General features: G+C 34.0%; 1 protein-coding gene across 4 annotated transcripts in view; it reads right to left on the reverse strand.

Annotated features, from left to right (window-relative positions):
• VPS13D (vacuolar protein sorting 13 homolog D) overlaps nt 1–22,960 on the reverse strand; it is a 324,514-nt gene that overhangs the window by 182,487 nt on the left and 119,067 nt on the right. For all 4 annotated transcript variants that reach the window (XM_074306229.1, XM_074306230.1, XM_074306228.1 and 1 more), the window contains 7 exons: nt 21,141–21,276; nt 19,135–19,182; nt 5,993–6,143; nt 5,657–5,867; nt 3,574–3,821; nt 1,855–2,046; nt 986–1,112 (listed from right to left, as the gene is read on the reverse strand). In XM_074306229.1, coding sequence (XP_074162330.1) covers nt 986–1,112; nt 1,855–2,046; nt 3,574–3,821; nt 5,657–5,867; nt 5,993–6,143; nt 19,135–19,182; nt 21,141–21,276 — 1,113 coding nt within the window. The remainder of the gene's footprint in view (nt 1–985; nt 1,113–1,854; nt 2,047–3,573; nt 3,822–5,656; nt 5,868–5,992; nt 6,144–19,134; nt 19,183–21,140; nt 21,277–22,960) is intronic.

Here is a 22,960-nt window from a genome sequence, read left to right on the forward strand (position 1 = left end):
GTGCTTCAGAACACTATGAGGTTATCAACAGGATACTATAGACCACGGGTACTCAAACTACCGCCTGCGGGCCAGATGCGGCCCGCTGAGGACGTTTATTTGGCCCGCTGGGTTATGGCAAATGGGCTGAGGGCGGAGACAGAGTGTGAGTTTTTGTTTTTACTCTAGTCCAGCCCTCCCACAGTCTGAGGGACAGTGAACTGGCCCCCTAGTTAAAAAGTTTGAGGACCACTGCTACAGACTGTTGGGATGGTGTTTTTGGAAAAGCAGACACATCCTTCAGATGTGACTTTATAATAACTGACATCTCTTCAGACTGAAGTTCTAATATGACTTAGGGAGACAATACTAGGTCAATAGTAAAAGAATGAAAAGAAAGCAGTAGGGAAAAGACAAATATAATATGAAATTAGTGGTCCCTGTTATTCTTCTGTCCTCTTTCATAAATTCACATAACTCTTGTTAGATTTCATTTTCTTTCTCATTTTTAAAATAACCTTGAAATGCTTTGAACTGAAATGGTACATTTTAGTTAAAGGTCTAAAGGGTAAATTTCACAAAAGTACTTGAATTGAATAGTTGTATATCTTTTAATGGAAAACTAATTTATCTCCAGCATATACCATTCCTTCCTTCCTGCACTGAAAACTTACAGGAAAAAAAAAAATAGCATAAGGAAGTGAAGCAAGGAAAAAATGTGGTTTCTTCTCCATTACAGCTATGAGAAGTATGACTTCAATACATGTAAAGTAAAACCACCCCCACTGCTTTTATTATAAACCAACTAAATAGTTTGTTTTCAATATCAAATAACACAGAAATTAGATATGGAAAAAATCCCATTAGGTCATCCCATCTATCTCCTTGCCAAGCCAGGGTTGTTATCTGCAGTATATTTCTACTTAAATGCTAGTCCTAAATCGTTTGGTAACTTTTTCCACTCTCTAGGAGCTTGTTTGCCCTTCCCATAATTAATTTTACTTACAGATTTGGCTGTTCTTTGTCAGCATAACAGAATAAAAGGGGGCTCAGGCTCCGAGCCAGCTCATGTTCTTCAAACTGTCCTGCAGCATCTGTCTTTGCATTGTCTTGTCTAAAAATCAGTGGTAACCCTTTCAGGGAAGAGATAAGATAGAGAAGAATTGCAATCAGTCAGAGCCAATGCATTAAAACAAAGGAAATTGAATTCATAGAACCATAAAATTATAGAACTGGAAGAAACTACCCAAAACATTTAGTCCAATAGGAAAATTTCTTCTATAATATTCTCCGTAAGTAAACACTCAACTGCTGACTGAAGAACTCAATACTTCCTAAAGCAAGTCATTCTGTTTTGGACAGTTCTACTTGTCAGGAAGTTTTCCTTTACACAGATTCTAAATCAGCCTTTCTGCAGGTGCCATCTATTCTTCTTTCTCTGTTCTCTGGGGCATGTGGTATACATTTAATAGATGGCAGATGTTCAAATATTTAAGCTACCAAATCTTTGTAGAATCTTTACTTGTCCAACTAAAAATCCTTAGTTTCCCCAATAAATCCTTGAATGAAATAGTCTCCATATACCTCCCCCTTCTGGCTATCTTCCTCTGGACAAAGCTTGCTAATCAACGTATTGCACAAAAAGTAGTACCCAGAAAGATGGTTCAAAACAAACTCAAAGTGAAGTTGAGATTATTTAAGAGATTTAGAACCTGGTCCCTAAAAAGATTGTTTTGTCTATACTAGACAAAGTAGCATTGAAGCCTAATTAGAGAGGAAGCTGAGGCTCATGAGGAACTGAATTTCACAAATCAGTTTGCATTGGCCCTGGCCTAAGGTAGATATGAAGGGCTAGTGGGCTGATTCTCAACATACCTGTTTTGTTGATCAGCCAATATGGAGCAGAAATAAAGATTTTCAAGGACCCTTCAGCTCGACACACAATCCGGATAGTAAGATTTAACTGCCGCCGGTTGATATCATATAGTCGCATTCGTACCATGTAGTTTTGGGTCCCGGGAGGAATTAGGAGCTCTTTACATAGTGGGAAATTCTCCAAAGATACCCCTAGAATATGTACATACAAAGCACTAATTTTCTAAGAGTTCACTTTAGTCTTTCAAAAATACATTTTGAAAACACTAATTTGGTTTCCTCTAAAATTATTTTTCAGATTAATAATAATTAGAAACATACAAGAGAAAATACATTATGGCCAAAATATCTTTAAAGTGATCAAGAACAACACTCTAACTGGAGTGAGCAAGAGAGACCAGAAAAATAATTAGGAATTAATATTCAAAAGGGCAAAGTGCATGTTAATGAAGAGTCAAGGGATCAAGAAAGCAACCACGTACTTTCTGCATTTAAAAATGAAACACTATGAGTCAGGTTCTACATTAATATACAATTAGTTATTTCTTTCAGACATTATTTTCTTTGCTAGGCACCTTCTTTTTCCAATGTAATCAAGTTTTCATATATCACACACATATAACCATGTGTGTATATATAAACATAAATATACATGTGTACACACATGACACATTCATACCCATATCTATGAACACATGAATCTATATAAATAAATATGACTTTATTAAGTCCTAATTAAGAACTATTATAAACTTCCTAAAAGTATCAAATATATAGAATCTGAGGGCAGGTCCATCTACATCCCATCCAAATTACTAAATGAACTTTTTTATGACAGTTGCTAGATCTGTAAGGATTCAATTGTTTTGCTTTGTTTTATTTTGTTTAATGAATAAGAATCAAAAGACTTCTCATACTTAGAGCTATAACTGTGGCCAAGTTTTCTAAACTAAAAAACGATGAAGGTGATTCATGTTCCACTTATTTCACAAGGTTACTACTGAGGATCAAATGAAAATACATGTCAAAACTCTGAAATTTATAAAGTGCTATACAAATGTAAGTCATTATTATGCAGAAATCTATTTAAATGAAAAGATGAGAATGGAGCAATATGCTATTTTTATATTTTAAATCAAATCCTGTAGTCTGTATAGTTACTGAGACATCAAGGTCATATTTAAAAGATTATTTGATAACAAACTGATTAAGTTTTTCAGGTAACAAATATACATCTTCTCTAGAACACAGAAATATCTATCTGCTTTGAGCGTTACTGAAATAAACTTTCGAAATGATGATAATTCATCTTATATTCATTATTCCTTTATTCCAAGGATCACTTGACCTACATGATGTCATAAATAATCCTTTCCTGTGAGATAGGGAGGGGCAGATATTATCTCTACCCACTCACCTTACTCTATCCTCTATTTTATAGGTCAGGAAAAAAAAAAAATGCAGTTCACAAGGATTATGTATCCTGCCAAGGTCAAATAACAATGATTAGACAATGCCAGAAATCAATTTTGTCTAGTGTTCTAAGCTAACTTTTGTGAAGTTTAAACACTGTACTACATGATGTCCCCTAAAAAGAGCTCTAGTGTGGGTCCTATATTTTTGTACTAGATCTATTTAGAAATATTTTCATAGCTGCCAGAAAACATTCTGTGCTTCTTCTGGACATGAATAGAGAATGGGATTACTTTAAGACCTTACCCAACTCAATGTTCTGAGATGTGTCTGCTGTATGCAGGGCAGCCTCTTTGCCAGGTTTCAGCGTCCCATTAATTGGCATCCCTTTAACATAAAAGTCGAGTTCACAAGGTAGCAAGTTACAGATTACCACAGTTGGCAAGAGATAAATGGTGTGCCCAGGCTGTCTGAAAATCTGTTTAGCACTGTCAGAAAATATTTTTGAGGGTATGTAATCTGGATAATTCTCTTTCTTTATAGCCACACAAAACCTATGAAGAAAGAAAGAATGTTGTGAAAATCAACAGACTGAATAGAAAAGCAGTACTTGATCTCTTACATTCATGAAGAGGTATAACATTACAATTAGTTCAACAGTCCAGTAAAACATTTGCAGTTCTTGTGTCTAAATATTTTAGTCATTGATAGTCTGACAACACTAAGTCAGAAAAACCAATAACCTAATGTAAAAGAAACCATTTAGGGGAGAGGGCTAATTCTGAGTCCAATTGCCTGTTATCCCCTCCTTTATATCCAAACTATCTGGTTTCTCTTGTCCAAAATGACATTAAGTATTTTCTTTCAAATCCTTCATATAAATACGTTGGAGTATATTTTAATATCTTCACAGAAGCTCCAATAATCCTTCAGCATTACTGACTTCAAGATTTATGTATGGCTTTGTATTATATTAACCCAAAAGGTATAATTATTACTGATGTTCAAATGAGTAGAGCAATTAAGTACTGTGCCTACTATTTTTTGTTACTGGATAAAGTCTCCTACTCTAGCTATATAGGGCATTCTATAGTTCCCAAGATGCAGCATATAAGCGCTCTTAAAATCACAAGGGCAATAAAACTGTCTACTACTTTCCTACTGTAGAATATATTTAATTCTCCCACCTCTGCATAAACTGTCTGAGGGTTTCTATATACAAGTTTCTATAATCTTGCCATTTAATTTGCAGGCTAAAAAATTCAGATTGAATAATTAAACTAAAAATGTAATAACAATGTTTTTTGATGCACTGAATTAGAAATTATAAATCTGAAGTTTTTCTTTAATCAAAATGAATTCATTTCTCAACAATACCTCAGTTAATTTCGCTCCTCCCTCTCCCCCATCTCAGAATCCTCTTCTACTGGAAGAATTTCTTCCAGCATTAAGATGAAGGGCCCAGATAAGATGTCTGTCCTTCTCTTAATGACACCACCATGGCTCAGGTGCCTTCTTCTATCCCTTCATTTCCTCTCTCCTCACATCTCTCATTGATGAGATTCTCCCAGAACCTCATTTTGAGGAAGGGCCCAGCCCAGCTATCCTTCACTCTCCAGGCATCCTTGTGTCTTCAGTGGGTCCCTTCCTTCCATCCCTTTGCAGGTCCCTTTTATGTGCTGTCTTCCTCTCCTAGAAAGGAATATTCCAGTCTCACTGAGGTAGGGACTATCTCTTTTGGCTTGCATCTGCATCCCTGAGGCTCAGCCTGGCACATAGAAAATACTTCATAAATCCTTGTTGACTTGACTTGAATGTCTATCTTTGCATCAAAGTGACCAAACTGATAAGAGCTGACTTTAAAATAAGCATAGTCTTAGTCTGAAATAGTCTGGTACTATTCATGACAAATGAAACAGTATATACTAACGTACTTTATAATCATAAAATGTAGTAAAATCTCTCCAATAAAAAATCTCTGGTTTTCAAACAAGAATAATTGAGGCCCAAAAGGTCTAGACAATGCTATCAAAAGCTCCCAACTGAGGAGATGACATGATGTGAATTCATTTTCTAGTCCCTGGTTAACCACTCTGACATAACTAGTAAAGGAGGGTCGTTTCCTGCACGTATTAAATAGGATATCTTGTCTAACTTTTATTATATTTCAAGCTTACCAACACAAGATGATCTAATAAACTTCAAGTTATCTTACATCTATAAGATTCTCAATACTTACATATAGATGAATTACTTCTTCCATTAAAGATTCTCAAATAAGGAGAAAGTATTCTTTTTCCTTTAATGCTTGAAGGTGGCCAATGCAGCCTTCCTCATGCTTTTATCCTGAAGTAGGAAGAAATGAACTCCTTCATAGGACTTTCCATACCTGAAAAATCTGCTTTTTTCTGTATCCATTGAGTGGCACTCTCTTTTACTGCTACTAACTTCTGTGGTCTTCACCACAGTAGTCCAGTGGATTGGAGTCTTACAAAAAAATACTCCCATCCCTTTGGGCCGAGCCTGTAACCGCCAAGAGGTAAGGTGTAAAGGAACTGCAAATGAATCCCCTGGCATGATAGCTGGGAGCACGACAGGTTCTGCAACAGAAAAGAAATACTGGCAATCAAGGACATGGATTTCTAACTCAAAGACATTCAAAAGTTCAGGCTGCTTAAGAAGATAGACCCTTCTTCCTGAGAGAGAGGGAAGAGCCAGAACTTACTGTCAGGAGCAGAGGGGCTGTCAAGCCTTAGCTCCATTGGTGTCTCCAGTCTGTTCTTTACAATCAGAGCCGAGCGGACGGTGATAACCTTTCGAGCACTGCCTTCCATGGTCACAGCAAAAACCACTCGGACTGGCGGGAGTGAAGAGAACTATAGGATTGGTTATAAACAGAGAAAGAATAGTAACATGAGTATGAAGATATGCACAGAATACAAGGATATTATCTAAAATGGATAAATCAAAGGTTCAGCAAAATTTGAAAGATGTTTTATTATTCCTTTTCCTTTTACTAATGAAATAATAAGTTACTCTTTAAGCCATTTGAATTTGGGGCCCATTGGAATTTTAGATATAAAGACAATTAATAAAAAAATACATCTCAATGCTGTTTTTCCTTAAAACAGTCTACAAAGATGACACAAAATAAAGTCAATTTTTAGACCCATGCCTCTTGTTTCCAAGACATACCACGAGGCTGTGAAATTAAAGCAGCAATTTTCTAAAATTCTAGGCTTCTACTTATTAGAAACAGAGAATAAGCTAGAAGTTTTCTTCATTTCAAATGCCTTTAATCTTCTACAGCCAGAATTTACATGGTTTTCAAAAAGGATTTGTTAAATAAATTCAATTTATTTCTTCAATAAATGTATGTTGTTGTGATGGACATGGCTCTTTTCAACAATGAGGTAATTCAGATCAATTCCAATAGACTTATGATGGAGAGTGCCATCTGCATCCAGAGAGAGGACTGTGGGGACTGAATGTAGATCACAACATAGTATTTTTACCTTCTGTAGTTGTTTGCTTTAATTTTGTTTTCTTTCTCATTTTTTCCCCCCTTTTTGGCCTGATTTTTTTTCTGTAGCATGATAGTTGTGGAAATATTTTTAGAAGAATTGCACATGTTTACTCTATATTGGATCCCTTACTGTCTAAGTGGGAGAGGGGAATTTGGAACACAAGGTTTTGTAAGAGTGAATATTGAAAACTATCTTTGCATGTAGTTTGAAATTTAAAAAAGCTATTATTATTAAATAAATAAATGTTTGTTGCATGTTTCCTACTTGTAGAGCCTCCTGTTAAACACAGAATGTGATCAAATGAATAAGGCAAAGTTCCAGTTCTCAAAGAGAATCTTAAAGGAAACACAAGATAGGCTATCAGAGGACCTGGTCTAAAGGCTAATTCAGCTATTATTTCTGTGCTCTCATCCTTATGTTCCTCCTCAGTGAAACACCACACAGTGACCCAGGAAAGCTGGATGCTGATGTGAGTTTTCAAATCATCTTGTCCTGAACTTGGTATCCATAACACTTCCCAGTTATCCTAACATCTCATTGTCACACCATTCTTTCTTCACAGTTCTCCTTTTATGAGTCTTCTCCCTAATTAGAATGTAAGCTCCTTCAGGGCAAGGACCATCATGCTTGCTTTATGTATATTCCCAGCACTTTGGATAGTGCCTGGTACACAAAAAGCACTTAATAAATGCCCTATCACTTAACTTCTCTGGATTTTGCTGACTTCATTTGGAAAAGGAAGACATTGGACTAGACCTCTAAGGTCTCTTTCAAGCTTGAAATTTCTGATCCTTTGTTCATAAAAATAATGCCAAGTTTGGCATTATAAAGACATCAAAGACATCCAGAAAAATTTTTTTGAGAATTTAAGGAAAAAAAGAGATTTCTTCTGACTATATAAGCTACAGTTAGCAAGTAGGTGGTGGTACTTAAGATAGCTCTAGAAAAATAAGCAGGATTTCAATAAGTAGCCAAAGGAAGGCGATACTCCTGGCATAGGAAATTATACAAAAGAAGTCATGGATTTCATCCTAATTAGAATGGTGGCTGTCTGACACAAGAATGGGAAACAGATTCAGAGATGCTGTGGAGGTAGAAATAACAATATTTGGAAAATGACTAGATATGTGGACTAAGTAAAAATGAAGAGTCAACAATAGTACTTAGATTGTGAACCAAGGGGACCAAAAGGATGGTGGCCTATCAGAGAGAAATAAAATTTGGAGAGAAAGATGAGTCCTATTTTGAACATGGTAAGTTTGAAATTCCTTTGGAACAAATTCAAATCAAAATGTCTAATATAACCTTGGTGATTTTGGACTGAAAGTCAGAAGAAAGATTATGGCTCATTATCTTAATCTGAGTATCTCCTACATAGAGATTATATCTAAGCCCATTATATTGTAAATTCTGTGAGGGCTAGAATTGCCTTTTGCCTCTTGATATCCCCAGCACTTAGCATACTATCTGGCACATAGTAGGCAAGAACCTATAACTAAATGTTTATTGATTGATCACTATTTTCAGCATCCTTTAATTCTTTTCTCAAAGAATTATGATGTAGTTATACGTTTACAACTCTTTGGCCTTTCTTACTCCTTGCTCTTAAATCATATTTTCCAATATATTTTTTGCTGTTTTCACCAATTCTCATCTTTATATCAAGTATAAAAGTGTACACTGCTTAAATTTGGAAATCTTATCAAATTTTTCAATCAAATTTCTCTCTTTATCCTCTACAAACAGATATTGATGTACAAGCCAAAACTTTTTTTCATATCAGTCTGTCTATAAGGAGTAATCATGAGCACTGCAAAATTAAACATTCAAGTTTCCATGAAATAATATCCATTTTTGGATTATGATAAAATCAGCTCCACCACTGTTTTTGTTTTGTCTCTCTAAAGAGAACCTATAAGTTATCCTTCCATTTTCCGTCTTCTGATTTTGTTTACTGGGAGGTCACAATTGATACAATTTAGTTTCTCCTATAATATGTCTACTCACTAGCCAATGGAGAAAAATTTTACATTTAGAATACTAACAATAAGTTAATATCTCCAAAGAGTCTGAAAATCATGTAATTCTTAGCATCCTCTCTCACTTTTTTTGCCTCCATCACTACAGAAGAGGTAGGGTACCTCACAAAACTAAGTGTCATATTTTTTAAGTTTTTTATTTTATTGACAATTGCTTATGGCCAAAAAAATTGTCTCAAAGTGTCTAGTTCACACTAGTTCTCATGAAAAAAAAAAAGACAATTATCTCTTATTGGGATTATATTCAAAGCTTTTCCCACATGATAGAACCTGCCAGAGCTTGCCCTCCAAATGGGGATATAGTTTTCAAGAACCCAAGGTCACTTTTACAATAAAACAGAGTTCTGTATAGGACTGTTATGGACTAATTAGAATAATACTACAATAGAGTTTATACTTCTTTGACAGCAGGGGAAAAGTATGTAGAATAGGAGTGGCAAAATTTTACTACATTGGGTCAGTATTGTAGTAGAAAATCCATAGAGGCTTTTTTTCCTGCCAGTCTTCAATATAATAATTCTTTCTTGAGATTTTAAAAAATCATTTTTCTTTTTGCAAAAGGGCAAGGCCTGTTTTTTTGTTTTGTTTTAGAATCCTTAGTGCCTAATGTAATGCTTCCATGTAGTAGATACTTAAAAATGCTCATTGGGTTGAATTGGTCCAATAATTTTGGAAAAAATTATAGAACTCGGCATGAAACAATACAAAAATATTCATACCTTTAAGGGTAAGAGACATAGCAATAGCAGATTATACCTCAAGAGTTTAATAATAAGGGGGTAAAACTATCTGTACAAAACTATTCAAAGCAGTACTACTTTTTAAAAAATGCTTTTTGATATAATTTGTTTTTTTACATCAGCTATACTTTCTAATAAATTTATTTCTTTCAATTTCCAAACAGGCATATAAATAATATGGAGTGTACTATAGAGTTCTTATGGGGCTATAATCAATAGATTACTTTTACTGTCTAACTTCTAAAGAATGAAGACACGTGTTGGAATTTAGCAACAAGATAGCAAAAAATTATACAAGATTAAAACTCAATAGATTTAATTAGGAGAATTAAGACAATCAGCACAGATAAAAGAATCAAAACTAGGAAAATAATCTTTGTATTAACAGTCAATATCTGTAGGGAATTGATAAAAACATACTAAAAAAAGAGCCACTCCCAATTAGATATGTAGGCAAAGAGTTTCCAAAAAAATAAACAAAAACTATCAGAAAAATGTAGCTATTAATAATCAGATCACAAGGAATTTTGAAGTTACCAGTGATATTTTCAAATTCACAAAGATGGAAAATAACAGAAAAAATCAATATTGGAAAAACTATTTTTTAAAAAAGGAGGGAACCTACATTCATGGCTAATTGAAAGTTGGCAGAATACAAGCACCTTAAGGGCAGAGATTTTTTATTTTGACTTTGTTTCTCCAGGACTTGGCACAAAACCTGGCACTTAATAAATGCTTGTTGAATTAGATTGGTCCAATCACTTTGTAAATAATAATAGCTTTTTAGTTTTCAAAATAAATGCAAAAATAATTCTCAACATTCACCCTTGCAAAACCTTGTGTTCCATATTCCTACATTTCAATTTCCAGTTCTTGCCACTACAAAAAGGGCTGCTACAAATTTTTGCACATGTGAGTCCTTTCCCCTTTTTTATGATCTCTTTAAGATACAGATCCAATAGTGACACTGAATATGCAGTTTTATAGCCCTTTGAACATAGTTCCAAATTGCTCTCCAGAATGAGGGCCAACCATTTTGAAAAACAATTCGGAATTCTAGAAATAATGATACAAAAATGTTGCTACTTTTTGAACACAAATGTATAAGTAATGGATTTATACTTCAAAATGCTACTTTACTGATGATATATACTTCATATAAGAAAGAAAGGGAGGAGGAAGGAAATCAACATTTATATAGCACCTACTATGTGCCAGAAATTGTGTTCAGCACTTTCTCAGTTATCTCATTTGATCCTCACAACCAGGTGAGGTGCTGTTATTATCTCATTTTACAGTCAAGGAAACTCAGATAAACAGAGGTTAAATGACTTGCACAGAGTCATACAGCTAGTAAATGAATGAGATCAAATTTGAGCTCAGTCTATCTGACTTCAGGCCTGAAACTCCATCCACTGTACCACCAGCTGTTGGAATTTGCCTGTACCACAATTTGCTTACCCATTCTACAATTGATAAGCATCTACTTGCTTCCAGATTTTTACTAATACAAAAAGAACAACAGCATAAAAACAAAAAAATTAGAAAGAAACTGTGTTCAACAATTGTAGATCAAATGACCAAATTATAATGTACAGAATGGAATATCACTATGCTATAAGAAACAAAAAAGTTGAAGATATATAGAAACAACTACCATTAAAAAAACAAAGTGAAGATAGCTGAATGAAAAGAACAAGATACATGATAGTTTCTTTGTTTTTCATTCAGGTCTCTGATTTCATCAATGTAGGAGATAGAAACTGTGCACCAATGAAAATCGGTAATCATCTCTCACTTAAAATCTCCCACATTAGTCATGCTATCATCTCAAAAACATGAAAAGTATGCTTCAGTTCTGTGTTCTTTGTCCATCAGCTTTCTTTCTGAAAGAGGATGGCATGCTTCATCATGAGTCTTTTAGACTTGTGCTTGGTCACTGTAGTGTCAGAATTTCTATGTCTTTAAAAGGTGATTATCTTTATAGTATTATTGTTACAACATAAATTGTTCTAGTTCTGTTCACTTCAGTTCCCACCAGTTCATAGTTTCCCAGTTTCATTTCTTTTTAATTTCAATAGGACTTTCAAATTACATGTAAAGATAGCTTTCGACATTAATTTTTATAAGATTTTTAAGTTCCAAAGTTTTTTTCTTTCTCCCTCCTTTACTTTCCCTTCCAGGACAGCAAGCAATCTGATATGTTATACGTATACAATTATTTTATATATTTACATATTAATCATGTTGTGAAAAAAAAATCAAGACAAAAAGGAAAAACCACAAGAAAAAAAAAAAGGCAAGCAAACAAACAAACAAAAAAAAAAGCGTATGTTTCAATCTGCATTCAGTCTCCATATTCTCTTTCTGGAAGGGGGTGGCATTTTCTATATCAAATCTACTAGAATTGTCTTGGATCATTTGTATTGCTGAAAAGAATTAAATCCATCACAGTTGATAATCATATAATCTTTTTGTTACTGTGTGCAATGTTCTCTTGGTATTACTCATTTCACTTAACATTAGTTAATGTAAGTCTTTCCAGGCTTTTCTGAAATCAGCCTGCTCATTATTTCCTACAGAACAACAATATTCCATTACATTCATATACTGTATTTTGTTCAACTATTTCCCAACCAATGGACATCTCCTCAATTTTTAATTCTTTGCTACCATAAAAAGAACTGATGTAAACATTTTTTGCATATACAGGCCTTTTTCCTCTTTGCTTAATCTCTTTGAGGGACCACTTAGTACTGGCATCACTGGGCTAAAAGATATGCATAATTTAATAACTCTCAGAGTATAGTTCCAGTTGCTTTCTAGATTGGTTTTCTAGAACTTAGCCAATAGTTAGAGTTGTTTTTAATTTGTATTTCTCTAACTATATTTTTTCATAAAACTACTGATAATTTGGCTTCCTTCCTCTGAAAATTATTCATATTCTCTATTTATCAGTTGGAGAATGGCTCCTATTCTTATATGGTTGAACTATTTGCCTATATTATATATCTTAAAAATGAAATCTTTAGCAGAAATATGCTGCAAACATTTCTCCCCAATTTACTACATCTCTTAAAATTTCAGCTTCATTGGTTTTATTTATGAAAAAACTTTCTTTACTTCCTATAATCAAAATTACACATCTTATCTCTCTACCTTTTGGTTATAGACTTAACAGCTAATTACGTCCATGTTCCTCTAATTTGCTTATGCTAAATAATGAACCTATTTAGAGTTTATCTTCATATACAATGTGAGATATTGGTCTATTTTCCAGTTAGCTCTCGTCATAAGACTAGGCTTCTTTGGGTTTATCAAACACTAGATTATTGTATTCATTTGCTTTTGTATGTTGTGTACTTAAAACTCTTTTTCTGATCAACTTCTCTATTATGTAATTAGCAACAAATCATTTAGGTAATTATGGCTTTGCAGTATGAAATGTTTTTATTTATTTTTTATTTTTTTATTTATTAATTCAATGTATCAATGTATTCAATGTTTTAACTTTCAATTCTATCTGTCTCTCCTTGATTTTCAATCTATCTATTTTGGAGTTTGGGCTTTTTTAATTTTTAATTTTTTTATTTGTTGATTTTCTAGCTGTTGTTTTTTTAAGTTGCATGTACAATTCATTGATCTGTTCTTTGTCTTTTACTAATGAAAGCCTTAAGAAATAGAAAATTTCCTCTGTATACTGCTTTAGTTGCATGCCTCAAAATATGGTATTTGGTATCATTGTTGTCAATATTTGCAATAAAATTGATTGTTTACATGATTTATTCTTTAACCCACTTTTTCTTTAGGATTAAGTTATTTAACTTCCAAATAATTTTTAATCTTTATTTCAAATCTTTATTTCTTCTATTTAGTGTAATTTTATTGCATTATAACTAGTAAAAGATACATTTAATATTGTTGCTTTTTGGCACTTTCTAAAGTTTTTATGCCCTGATAGATGGGCAGTTTTTGTGAAGATATTATGCATAGCTGTGAAATAGGTATACTCTTTTCTGTTTACAATGAATAATCTCAAGAGGTTAATCATATCTAACTTTCCTATTTCCATTCATGTCCTTAACTTCTTTCTTGTTTATTTTTTAGTTAGATTTATCTACATCTGAGAGAAACAACTTAAATTTCCCCTCTATTATTGTTTTATTGTCTATTTTTTCCTGTAACTCACTCAACTTTTCTTTGTAAGAATTTAGATGCTATTTGGAAAATATCTGTTCAGTACTGAACTGACTCTGGTACCTTTTTGTAAAATGTAGTTTCTCTGTTTAACACTTTTAATTAGATCTATCTTTGCCAGTGCTTTGTCTGAAATGATTGCTACTCCTGTCTTTCTTATTTCATCTGAAATATAATAGATTCTGCTCCTCCTCTTATTTTAACTGTGGTTTCAAGCATGTTTCTTATAAATGACATGCTGCCAGATTCTTAATTTCTAATCCTTTATGTGATCTACTTCTGTTTTATAAGTTGCTTCATCCCATTCACATTCACAGTTATGTCTGCTATTTCTCTCCAATCTATTCACTTAATTTTTCCTTTCCCACATCCCCTACTACTCTTTATGGGTTCATTTTGCTTCTGCCTAATGCTTCTCTTAATCTATTCTCTCTTATTTCTTCCATTTCTTTTAATCTCTTTCCCTCCTGTTTCCTTGCTAGCTAAGATGTATTTCTGCACCCAATTATGTATATGTGTATTTTCCTCTCCTTTGATCAGTTCAGATGAGAATGAGATAGATTCAAGTGTCTGGCACTTGCTTCTTCCTCTCCAACCCACACTGATCCCAAGGAATAAACTACTCTTCACACATTACATTTATGTGAGATAATTTCCCTTTTTCTCCCTCCTCTCTCAGTGTGCTATTCTTCCCTATTCTTCTTCTGAAATAAATAAAAATATAACAGAATGAATCTTGGGACCTTTGATGGTATAAAAAAAAAAAAAGCCTGGAAGGCTATATACACACACTTATAATGCATGCATGCAAGAAGTGTGTGTGTGTGTGTGTGTGTGTGTGTGTGTGTGTGTGTGTGTGTGTGCATACCCTTATTGTTAGCTCATGTTTATTTTTTATTATGTTTTTCTGACTCCTGTGTTTGCATATCTAATTTTCTACTCAGCTCTAATCATTTCACCAGAAATACCTGGAAGTCTTCTTCTATTCTATAAAAAGCATATATCTCTCCCATAGAATTATACTGTTCTGTTGCATAGGTTATTATTGGTTGTAATCTAGATTCTTTGCCTTCTAGAAGATCATGTTGAAGCTCTTTGCTCATTTTTAATGCTGACTGCTCACTTTTGTATGCTCCTTCCTCTCTTTCTTTCTAGCTGCTTACAGTACTTTTTCCTTGACTAAGGGGCACAAAGGTTTGGGATTGTGGCATAGGAAAGTGACTCTAGGTTTGGGATATAACATTCTTAAGAGTTTTCATCTGGATGTTTATTTTAGCAAATAACTAGTGGATTTTCCCATTTCTCTGTTGCCTTTGGGTTCTATGAGATCTGGATATTTCAAGGCTCTGCTTATAGATATTTTTGAGTCTTTTTTTTTTTTTTTTTTTGGTTTTAAGGAGTTGAGCTTCCCTGTCACATAATAGCTCTTTATGCTGGAATTCTTTTTTAGTTTGCTCATTCTTCCAGCTTACTTCTTGACTTTAGACTTTATATTAACATTGGGCTCTGGACACTTCAGGGGCGAAGGGGTAGAGGGGAAAGGAGGAATGATCTGAACTTCTGTGCTACTAAATCCTTTCACTGCTTTCACAGCTCAGGCTTGAGACTTGAAAGTCTTCAATGATCCTAAAGTAGATTCATTCAGGGTGAGCTCTGTTTATTGTCTTTCTGGTCTGAGCTCTGCAAGTTCCTGAATCAAGTTTGTGTCTATAGTCTTGTCCCTGGATGAAGGTTTCATTTTTAGACTCAGTTACTATTAGCCCACTGGGAAGCTTTGGAGGTTCAAAGTCCCTGAACTGCTGCCCTTCATTTGGTCTAAGACTCCTGCCCTGGTTATTCCACTGCAGGTTTTCACACTGGACTAGAGGGCTAGAAATAGATCCTTGTGTTATTCCTGGGGTCAGAGCCATACAGCTTTATTTTACTTCCAGAAATATTCTTTGATCAACATTAGGATACGTGATTGTCAAGGACCATTTCTCTCTACCCTGGATCTTTGATCTAGAACTGGCTAGTGAACAAAAAAATTGCTAAACAATACCTGTCTCTGCACCTAATGTTAATTCAGAGATTCTCAGGGACCTCTTTCTACTCTGGTCCTTCCTGCCCTAATGACATCTCAGTCCCCTTTTAGCTCTTCAGCAACAGTTAGTACCACATGCACCCTATACAGCAGTAGCCTTGAACTTTTCTTTTTCTCCCTATGCCCTACTGGGATAGAAAAATGACTCACTGTGACTTTTCTTGATCAGAATTCTGTCTGGAACGTTTCCCAGATTTTTGTGAGGAATTTTAGTGGTGAATTGGGCTCCACTACTTCCTCTCACTGCACCATTTTATTTTCTCGAATACCAAGAAGTTAAGTAATTTGCATCTAGGTCTTGCTATTAGCTATGCCACAGTGCTTTATTTCACACTTTCATCTACATAAAGGAAGATACCTTTAAATGGCAACCACACTAGATTAAATACAACAAAGTTGTAGTAATTTAAAGAAAACTTATTAAAGCTAAAGCACATATCCTTCTTGTCTCTAATAGCCAACTAGTAAAGTATAAGATTGTTGACTACTAACAATAAATACTAAATTATAATAGCATAAGGTTGCAAATACTATTAATCATAATTGTTCTTTTGAATAATGTTATTTAATCTTTTTTTAGGGACAGTGTTGGGGGGTGATGCATAATTTTAAATTGTTAAGGTGTATCTAATGGATAAAAAACATGATATGTCAATTAAAAAAAAATCACACATTGGCAAAAATGGTCATTTTATCTTCTGAAGAACTATATAAGAAAGATTTTAACATCACCAATAACCATGAAAATATGGTTAGTGATCTAGAGTCAGATGTAGAGTTAGCAGAAGTGCTGCTAATAATTAGGCTAGTGGGATAACAGAATTCCAGCTGAGCTACTTAAAATCCTAAAAGATAATGCTAATAAAGTACTACACTCAATATGTCAGCAATTTTGAAAAACTCAACAGTTGCAATGAAATTGAAAAAGATTAGTTTTCTTTTTAATCCTAAAGAAGGGATGTTCAAATTACCAAACAACTGCATTCATTTCATATGCAAATAAGTTTATGCTTAAGATTCTGCAAGCTAGGCTTCAGCAATATGTGACCTGGGAATTACCAGAAGAGGACACTAGTTTGTAAAAAGTTAGAGGAACCAAAAAACAAACTGCCAACATTTGCATTATTATGGTGACAGTAAGAGAGGTTCCAGAAAATCATCTACTTTTTTTTTTTTAATAGCTTTTATTTACCAGATATATGTATGGGTAATTTTACAACATTCACAATTGCCAAACCTTTTGTTCTAATTTTTCCCCTCCTTTCACCCCCCTCCCCCAGATGGCAGGTTGACCAATACATGTTAAATATGTTAAAGTATAAATTAAATACAATATATGTATATATGTCCAAACAATTGAAAAACATCTACTTTTGCTTCATTGACTACACTAATACCTCTAACTACATAGATCACAACAAAATGTGGCAAGTCCTAAAAGAGAGAGGAGAAACAGAACTATTTTATTTGTCTCCTGAAGAACTTTCATACAGTCAGAACTGAACACAGAACAATTTACATTGGAAAAGGAGTACAACAAAGTTGTATATTGTCTCCTAATTTTTTAAAATGTATACGCAGAGTACAACATGCTATATGTCAAACTAGATGAATCTAAAGCCAGAATTAAGTTTGTCAAGAAGAATATCAACAATCTCAGATATACAGATAAAGTGTGATGGCAAAAAGTGAAAAATTAAGAAGCTTCTTGATAAGGATAAACAAGGAGATTGTTAAAGCTAGCTTGAGGCTTAACATCAAATAAACCAAGATTATGATAACTGGTTCCAACACTTCCTGGCAAATATAGGGAAAGTAAATGGAAGCAATGTCAAATTTTCTATTCCTGAACTGTAGCCACAATATAAAACTTCTTGGAAGGAAAAGTATGGCAAATCTGGGTAGCCTACCAAAAAGTAGAATCATTATTTTGCTAACAAAGGTCCATATAGTCAAAGCAAAGTCAGAGCTGTAATGTGTAGCTTTAAGAGCTGTACCATAAGGAAAACTGAGAGTTACAGAACTGATGCTTTCAAACTCTGGTGCTAGAAAAGATTTTTGCAAGTTCCTTGGACAGCAAGGATATCTGAAGAAATTAATTCAAACTCTTCATTGGAAAGACAAATAAGGATGATAAATACATTGGCTACATAATGAGATTGAACTCACTGGAAACTGATATTGGGAAAGACTGAAGGCAAAAGGAAAAGAAGATGACAAAAGAGGAAATGGATAGTGAAATGGAAGCAGTGGACATGAGCTTGAACACCTTTTGAGAGATAGTGTAGGACAGAAGGGCACAGTATGCTATGGTCCAAGAAGTCACAAAGTATCAGATATGACTAAACAACTGAATAAGTGACTAACAACAATGCTTTTAAGAGAAATAGTTTCTTTAGTATTCTTAAAATTTGTCCAGAACACACTGATAATGCTCTTTCATTAAAGGAACAAATGACACTATATTTCGGGTTTGGGGACAGATAACTTCTTTACTAAAATATCTGAACCAACCTCATATAGCAATGAAATGAAGACCTGTATACTTGTTGGGTTTTTTGGGGGGAAGAGGGGGTTGAAATGCCAGTCATGCTTTCAGTAACTACTAACATAAAGGGTGACATACCTTTGGAGGGTTTGCAGGGAGCCAAGATTTCTAGTCTAATGACCACCAGAACCAGAACTAAGACATCCACTGATTCAATGCAGTAAAGCTATGATAAATTCATTGCTTAAAAGCAATCAATTAAATTCTGACTTTGTCTTCATGTCCACAAGCCTCAGATTTTGGTTCATATTTCAAAACCTAATACCTTCAAGGACAATTTTAAGCAGAAATCTGAAAGTTGACCTGTGATGATCCTTCAAAAAGCCAGTTGGGAAAAAAGATTACAACTTTTCAATTTTACTTGTTCTTGTGGAAGGCATAAAGCTATGGAATGTATATTGCTGTCTGTCACTCTTCTTTGTATCTTAATTCTGGAAGAGAAGACCTTGAAATCACCCCATATTTAGCCTATTCTGCTCTACTCAGTCTCAGACATAGTGTCAGTGAAAGATTATTTTAGTGAGGTTTCACAGAAAGAATATGCTTTATAAAATTAATATATTGTCATTAAGAGAAAAGGGTGAAATGCAATTCCACTTGCAATAATCTGCATGTTCTAGTGATCACATTCATTAGAATGTGTTCTAGGAATACATTCATCTGAAATAGCTTGCTCCTATTCCTAGGGCATAAGTAATAAATATGAAATCATAATAATAAAAGCTATACTTACATAGACTTGAGGATGTATTATATTTGTTCTGCTGCTAGGACTGCCAATCTAAAAAAAAAATCCAGAAGTTAAACAATCAGCACAAAACACATATGATGCAAAGACATCAAATTCTAATACCATATTTTGTGAAAATACATTAAAGAAACACCTGAATTAACAGCCTATCTAAACTAGGGGAGCAGTTATCTGTAAGTTAAGGCCCACTTATCCATTCAACCATCATTTACTAAATATCTATCATTTGCCAGATACTTTGGGAGCTACATAGATGAATGATATAATTCTTGCCCTCAGGATTCACTGCTATATCCCATTAAATTGAAGCTCCTTTCATTCATTTTAATAAAGTGTTCCTATTTTTATAACACATCTACTATCTAAAAGAAAGTATTAAAGGAGAGGAAAAAGGGAGAAGGAAAAAATATTACAAATTAGACTATCTGCTGACAGTACTAATTAAATCTAAAAAAAAAATTAAGACAGTCCACTTAAAAATATTGAATATGGCATACCTCTTGATTTCCAATTTATACTAATGCAAAAAGCAAGGCATTTATTATACAAGGTATGTTGGAATGGAATAACAAAGCTCAATTTAAATATTCCTTTCATTGCCAAAGATGAATTGAAAGGCACTCAATTTCAAGGAATTTTTAAGGTTCTGGGGAAAGAATGATGGAAATTTACATCATATAACATGAGGAATAGAAACTTAAGCAAAGTAGCCTCAACTACAGCTGGTTAGCACTTACATATTCATCAGTGGAAAACTGGTGAAAAATTAGTTTAAAGTAATTAAGAACTAGCTGAACGGCAAGTGAGACAGTAGTAGTCTTAATTACTAAATCTCTCAAGATTCCTCTTTTGCTGCATGTTTATTATTGATGCTACTAACAGCATTTTCCTATAACTTTCAATACTATAAATAATCTTATAAAGCACAGATCAGCACAAGGAAGAGGATGAAGGTAAGAATGAAGATGACTAATGAGAATCTAAAATGGCTGAGGAGGGTAAGGGAGAGGAGAAGGAAGGCAAGGAAATGCCTACATCTATCTCTAATAAGAATTAAGAGATCATGGGTAACTAGATTAGTAGGCAATCACACTAATTAAAAGTAATATAGGGAAGGGAGGCCTAGAAGTAATATAGAGAAGAAACAGAAGAATAGAAAATATGACAGAAACAAGTAAGGCAAATCAAATGTAAGGCAAATCAGGAAATGTCTAGTCAGCCAATAGAATCTAAAAACTCTCACCAAGGGAGAAAGACCATCTACTAGATCTCAGCTTCTTAAACTATGATTTGTGACCTTATACAGAATCTCACTACTAAATGTGGGGATCAAAATTATGATTTTTTTATCAGTAAATGTTTGGTTTTTATACTTGTTTTATATTTTTATATACTTGAAATCATGTAAAAATTATTCAGGCAAAAAAGGGTTGCAGATGAAAAAGTTTTAAGAAGCCCTATACTAGATGACAATTTTTGATCTCAATTTTCCAATGAGAACATCCTTCAATTGGCATAACTATGATCCTCCAACTTCTCAGTGTTAAACACAAGATTTCTTCTGATGGAACTTAAAAGGTCTTTATGTCTATGGCAAAAAAAAAAAAAGGGGGGGAGGAGGGGGTGGGGCTACCACAACTGAACTTTATCTCCTGCAATGGTACCTAAGTGTTTCTGGAATTGCTAGGCACTAAGAATATTTCTATACAAATGAAATCATATTTGTAAAATGTCTGTTACCTTAGTAGGTACTGAACAAAATGTTTATTTCCATATATAACTTAAGTTTTACAAAATGAATTACTCCCGATAACTGACCTTATGCTATACTTTCCTCTTAGAATTAACAGAATATATAATGTAATGACCAAATCTTAACAGAAGAGAGCCTAACATTGCATTTTTGCTATCTGGACTTTTATAATTGCATGGGAGAAATGTCACCCAAGCCAGAACCATTTTATCAGCAATTCCCAATAAGCACACACCGTGGAAGATGATGAATTTTTGTCAGGGGCAGCATATCGGAAAAAGGTTCCCACTTTGTCCACAGACACAGGGCTCACTTGTTCCCAGCCATTCACTCTCACTTGCAACTGGTGGATTCGGAGGTCATGCGTATGCCTGTCAGTTGGGATGCAAAAAAAGGGAGGGAACATTAAATCCTATCTTGAAAAGAAATAGGAAAAAGAAGATATTTCCATTTTAGTTTAGCAATTTCACAAAGACCTATGGGAGAAACTGCTCTAGGAATAGATTCTAAGAATAAAGAATTTACCTCTATAATGGCCAATGAAAAGAATACTAAGTTACTAACTCAGAGAGCATGTAGTCCTATCTCCACACATTATAGAAGAGGAAACCAAGGCTTGGAGAGGTCAGTGGACTTGCCCAAAGGTAAAAGAGATGATCTGCCTGAATATTCATAAAACAACCTCTAAACTCTGCTAATTTTGACCATCTGCCCTCTCTTAATCACCCAAGATCTACAGATCTCCTAAGACAGCCTTTAAAATGAATTAAATAAATTTCAAAAGAAAAGTAAAAGTGCTAAATTAGAACTTCAATAAAAGAACCACACCCTTAAAACAAAATGAAAACAACATTTTTTGCCCTTAGTTCTTCTGTCAAGCATTCTGGCTTCATGTCTCATGCGACTAAAGAGTTACATGAGAGAGACCTTCCAAATCTAAGTACTGACGTGCTTGGTAGAAATCAGAGCAGAAGGCAACAGGAAGCACAGGAGGAATGAGAGGAAATTACACATTTAATTCTATTTTAGACTTTGCCTAATTCAAGCCAGAAGTTCCAAATAAGGAATTGGATTTGAGGCCAGAGAGGTAGGGTGTGGAAGGGAGAAAGTAAGAGAGTACAATTACATTGAGGAATTCAAGAAGAAATGCAGAAGTAGAAATAGTTACAAAACATGGAAATTGAAGATGAAGTTTTTAAAAAAGAGAGAGATAATACCCTCTTTACGATAACAAAAACAGTTTAGTAGTTGGGATGCACTGACAATTTTCTCTGTAAAATTTCTGGGAAAACCTTGAAGATGTCATTTTGCAATTAAAATTTAAGTGGCTTCCAGGCATGTATTAATGTATTACCCATTTTCACAATCTTTTTTTAAAGGGTCCTTTAAAGGCTAAATATCCAGAACCCATGTCAATGGGTAGAAACGCACTTTAAAATAACCATGGAAAATAATGGAAAACACAATATTCATCATGGGATCAAGGTTTTTGCATGTGCAGACTAAAGACACTCAGCAGTCCATTGACCTGGAAGGCTGGGTCCAAGTACCTAACTTCAGTTCCATATGAAAATGTTTTAAAAACCAAATTCCATTTTAACACAATTCATATATACTGGGAATTTATTTTATATGCCACCTAATGACAGAAAACTTTCTTCTCACTAGATCTTGAACGCCCCAAATATGAAGACATTTGCACTCGGGTCCCTCTGCTGGTTCTCTCACTATCATTGCTTAGATTACTGTTCCCTGATATTTTTTGGAGTTGTTTATTGATTCTATTTCCTGACACTTCTTACTTTGTAAATCCTACAATTCAATTCAACTGAAATATTTCCTAAGCTATTGTAGGGCAAGTCACCATATTCATTGATGACTAAAGTTTAGATTAAACTTGCCCTCTTACATTCTATATGGGCAAGGAGGATATAGAGTAGAGACATCTTTATTTGGCTTTTTGTTTTGCCTTTCTGAAGAAGAAAAAAGATAAGCTGTGAAGTTCCTATTAATAACAGAACTGTGATGAGAAACATAATTATAACTACTCTATTT

Source organism: Sminthopsis crassicaudata, chromosome 3 (assembly GCF_048593235.1).
Source record: "Sminthopsis crassicaudata isolate SCR6 chromosome 3, ASM4859323v1, whole genome shotgun sequence".
Taxonomy (NCBI): domain Eukaryota; kingdom Metazoa; phylum Chordata; class Mammalia; order Dasyuromorphia; family Dasyuridae; genus Sminthopsis; species Sminthopsis crassicaudata.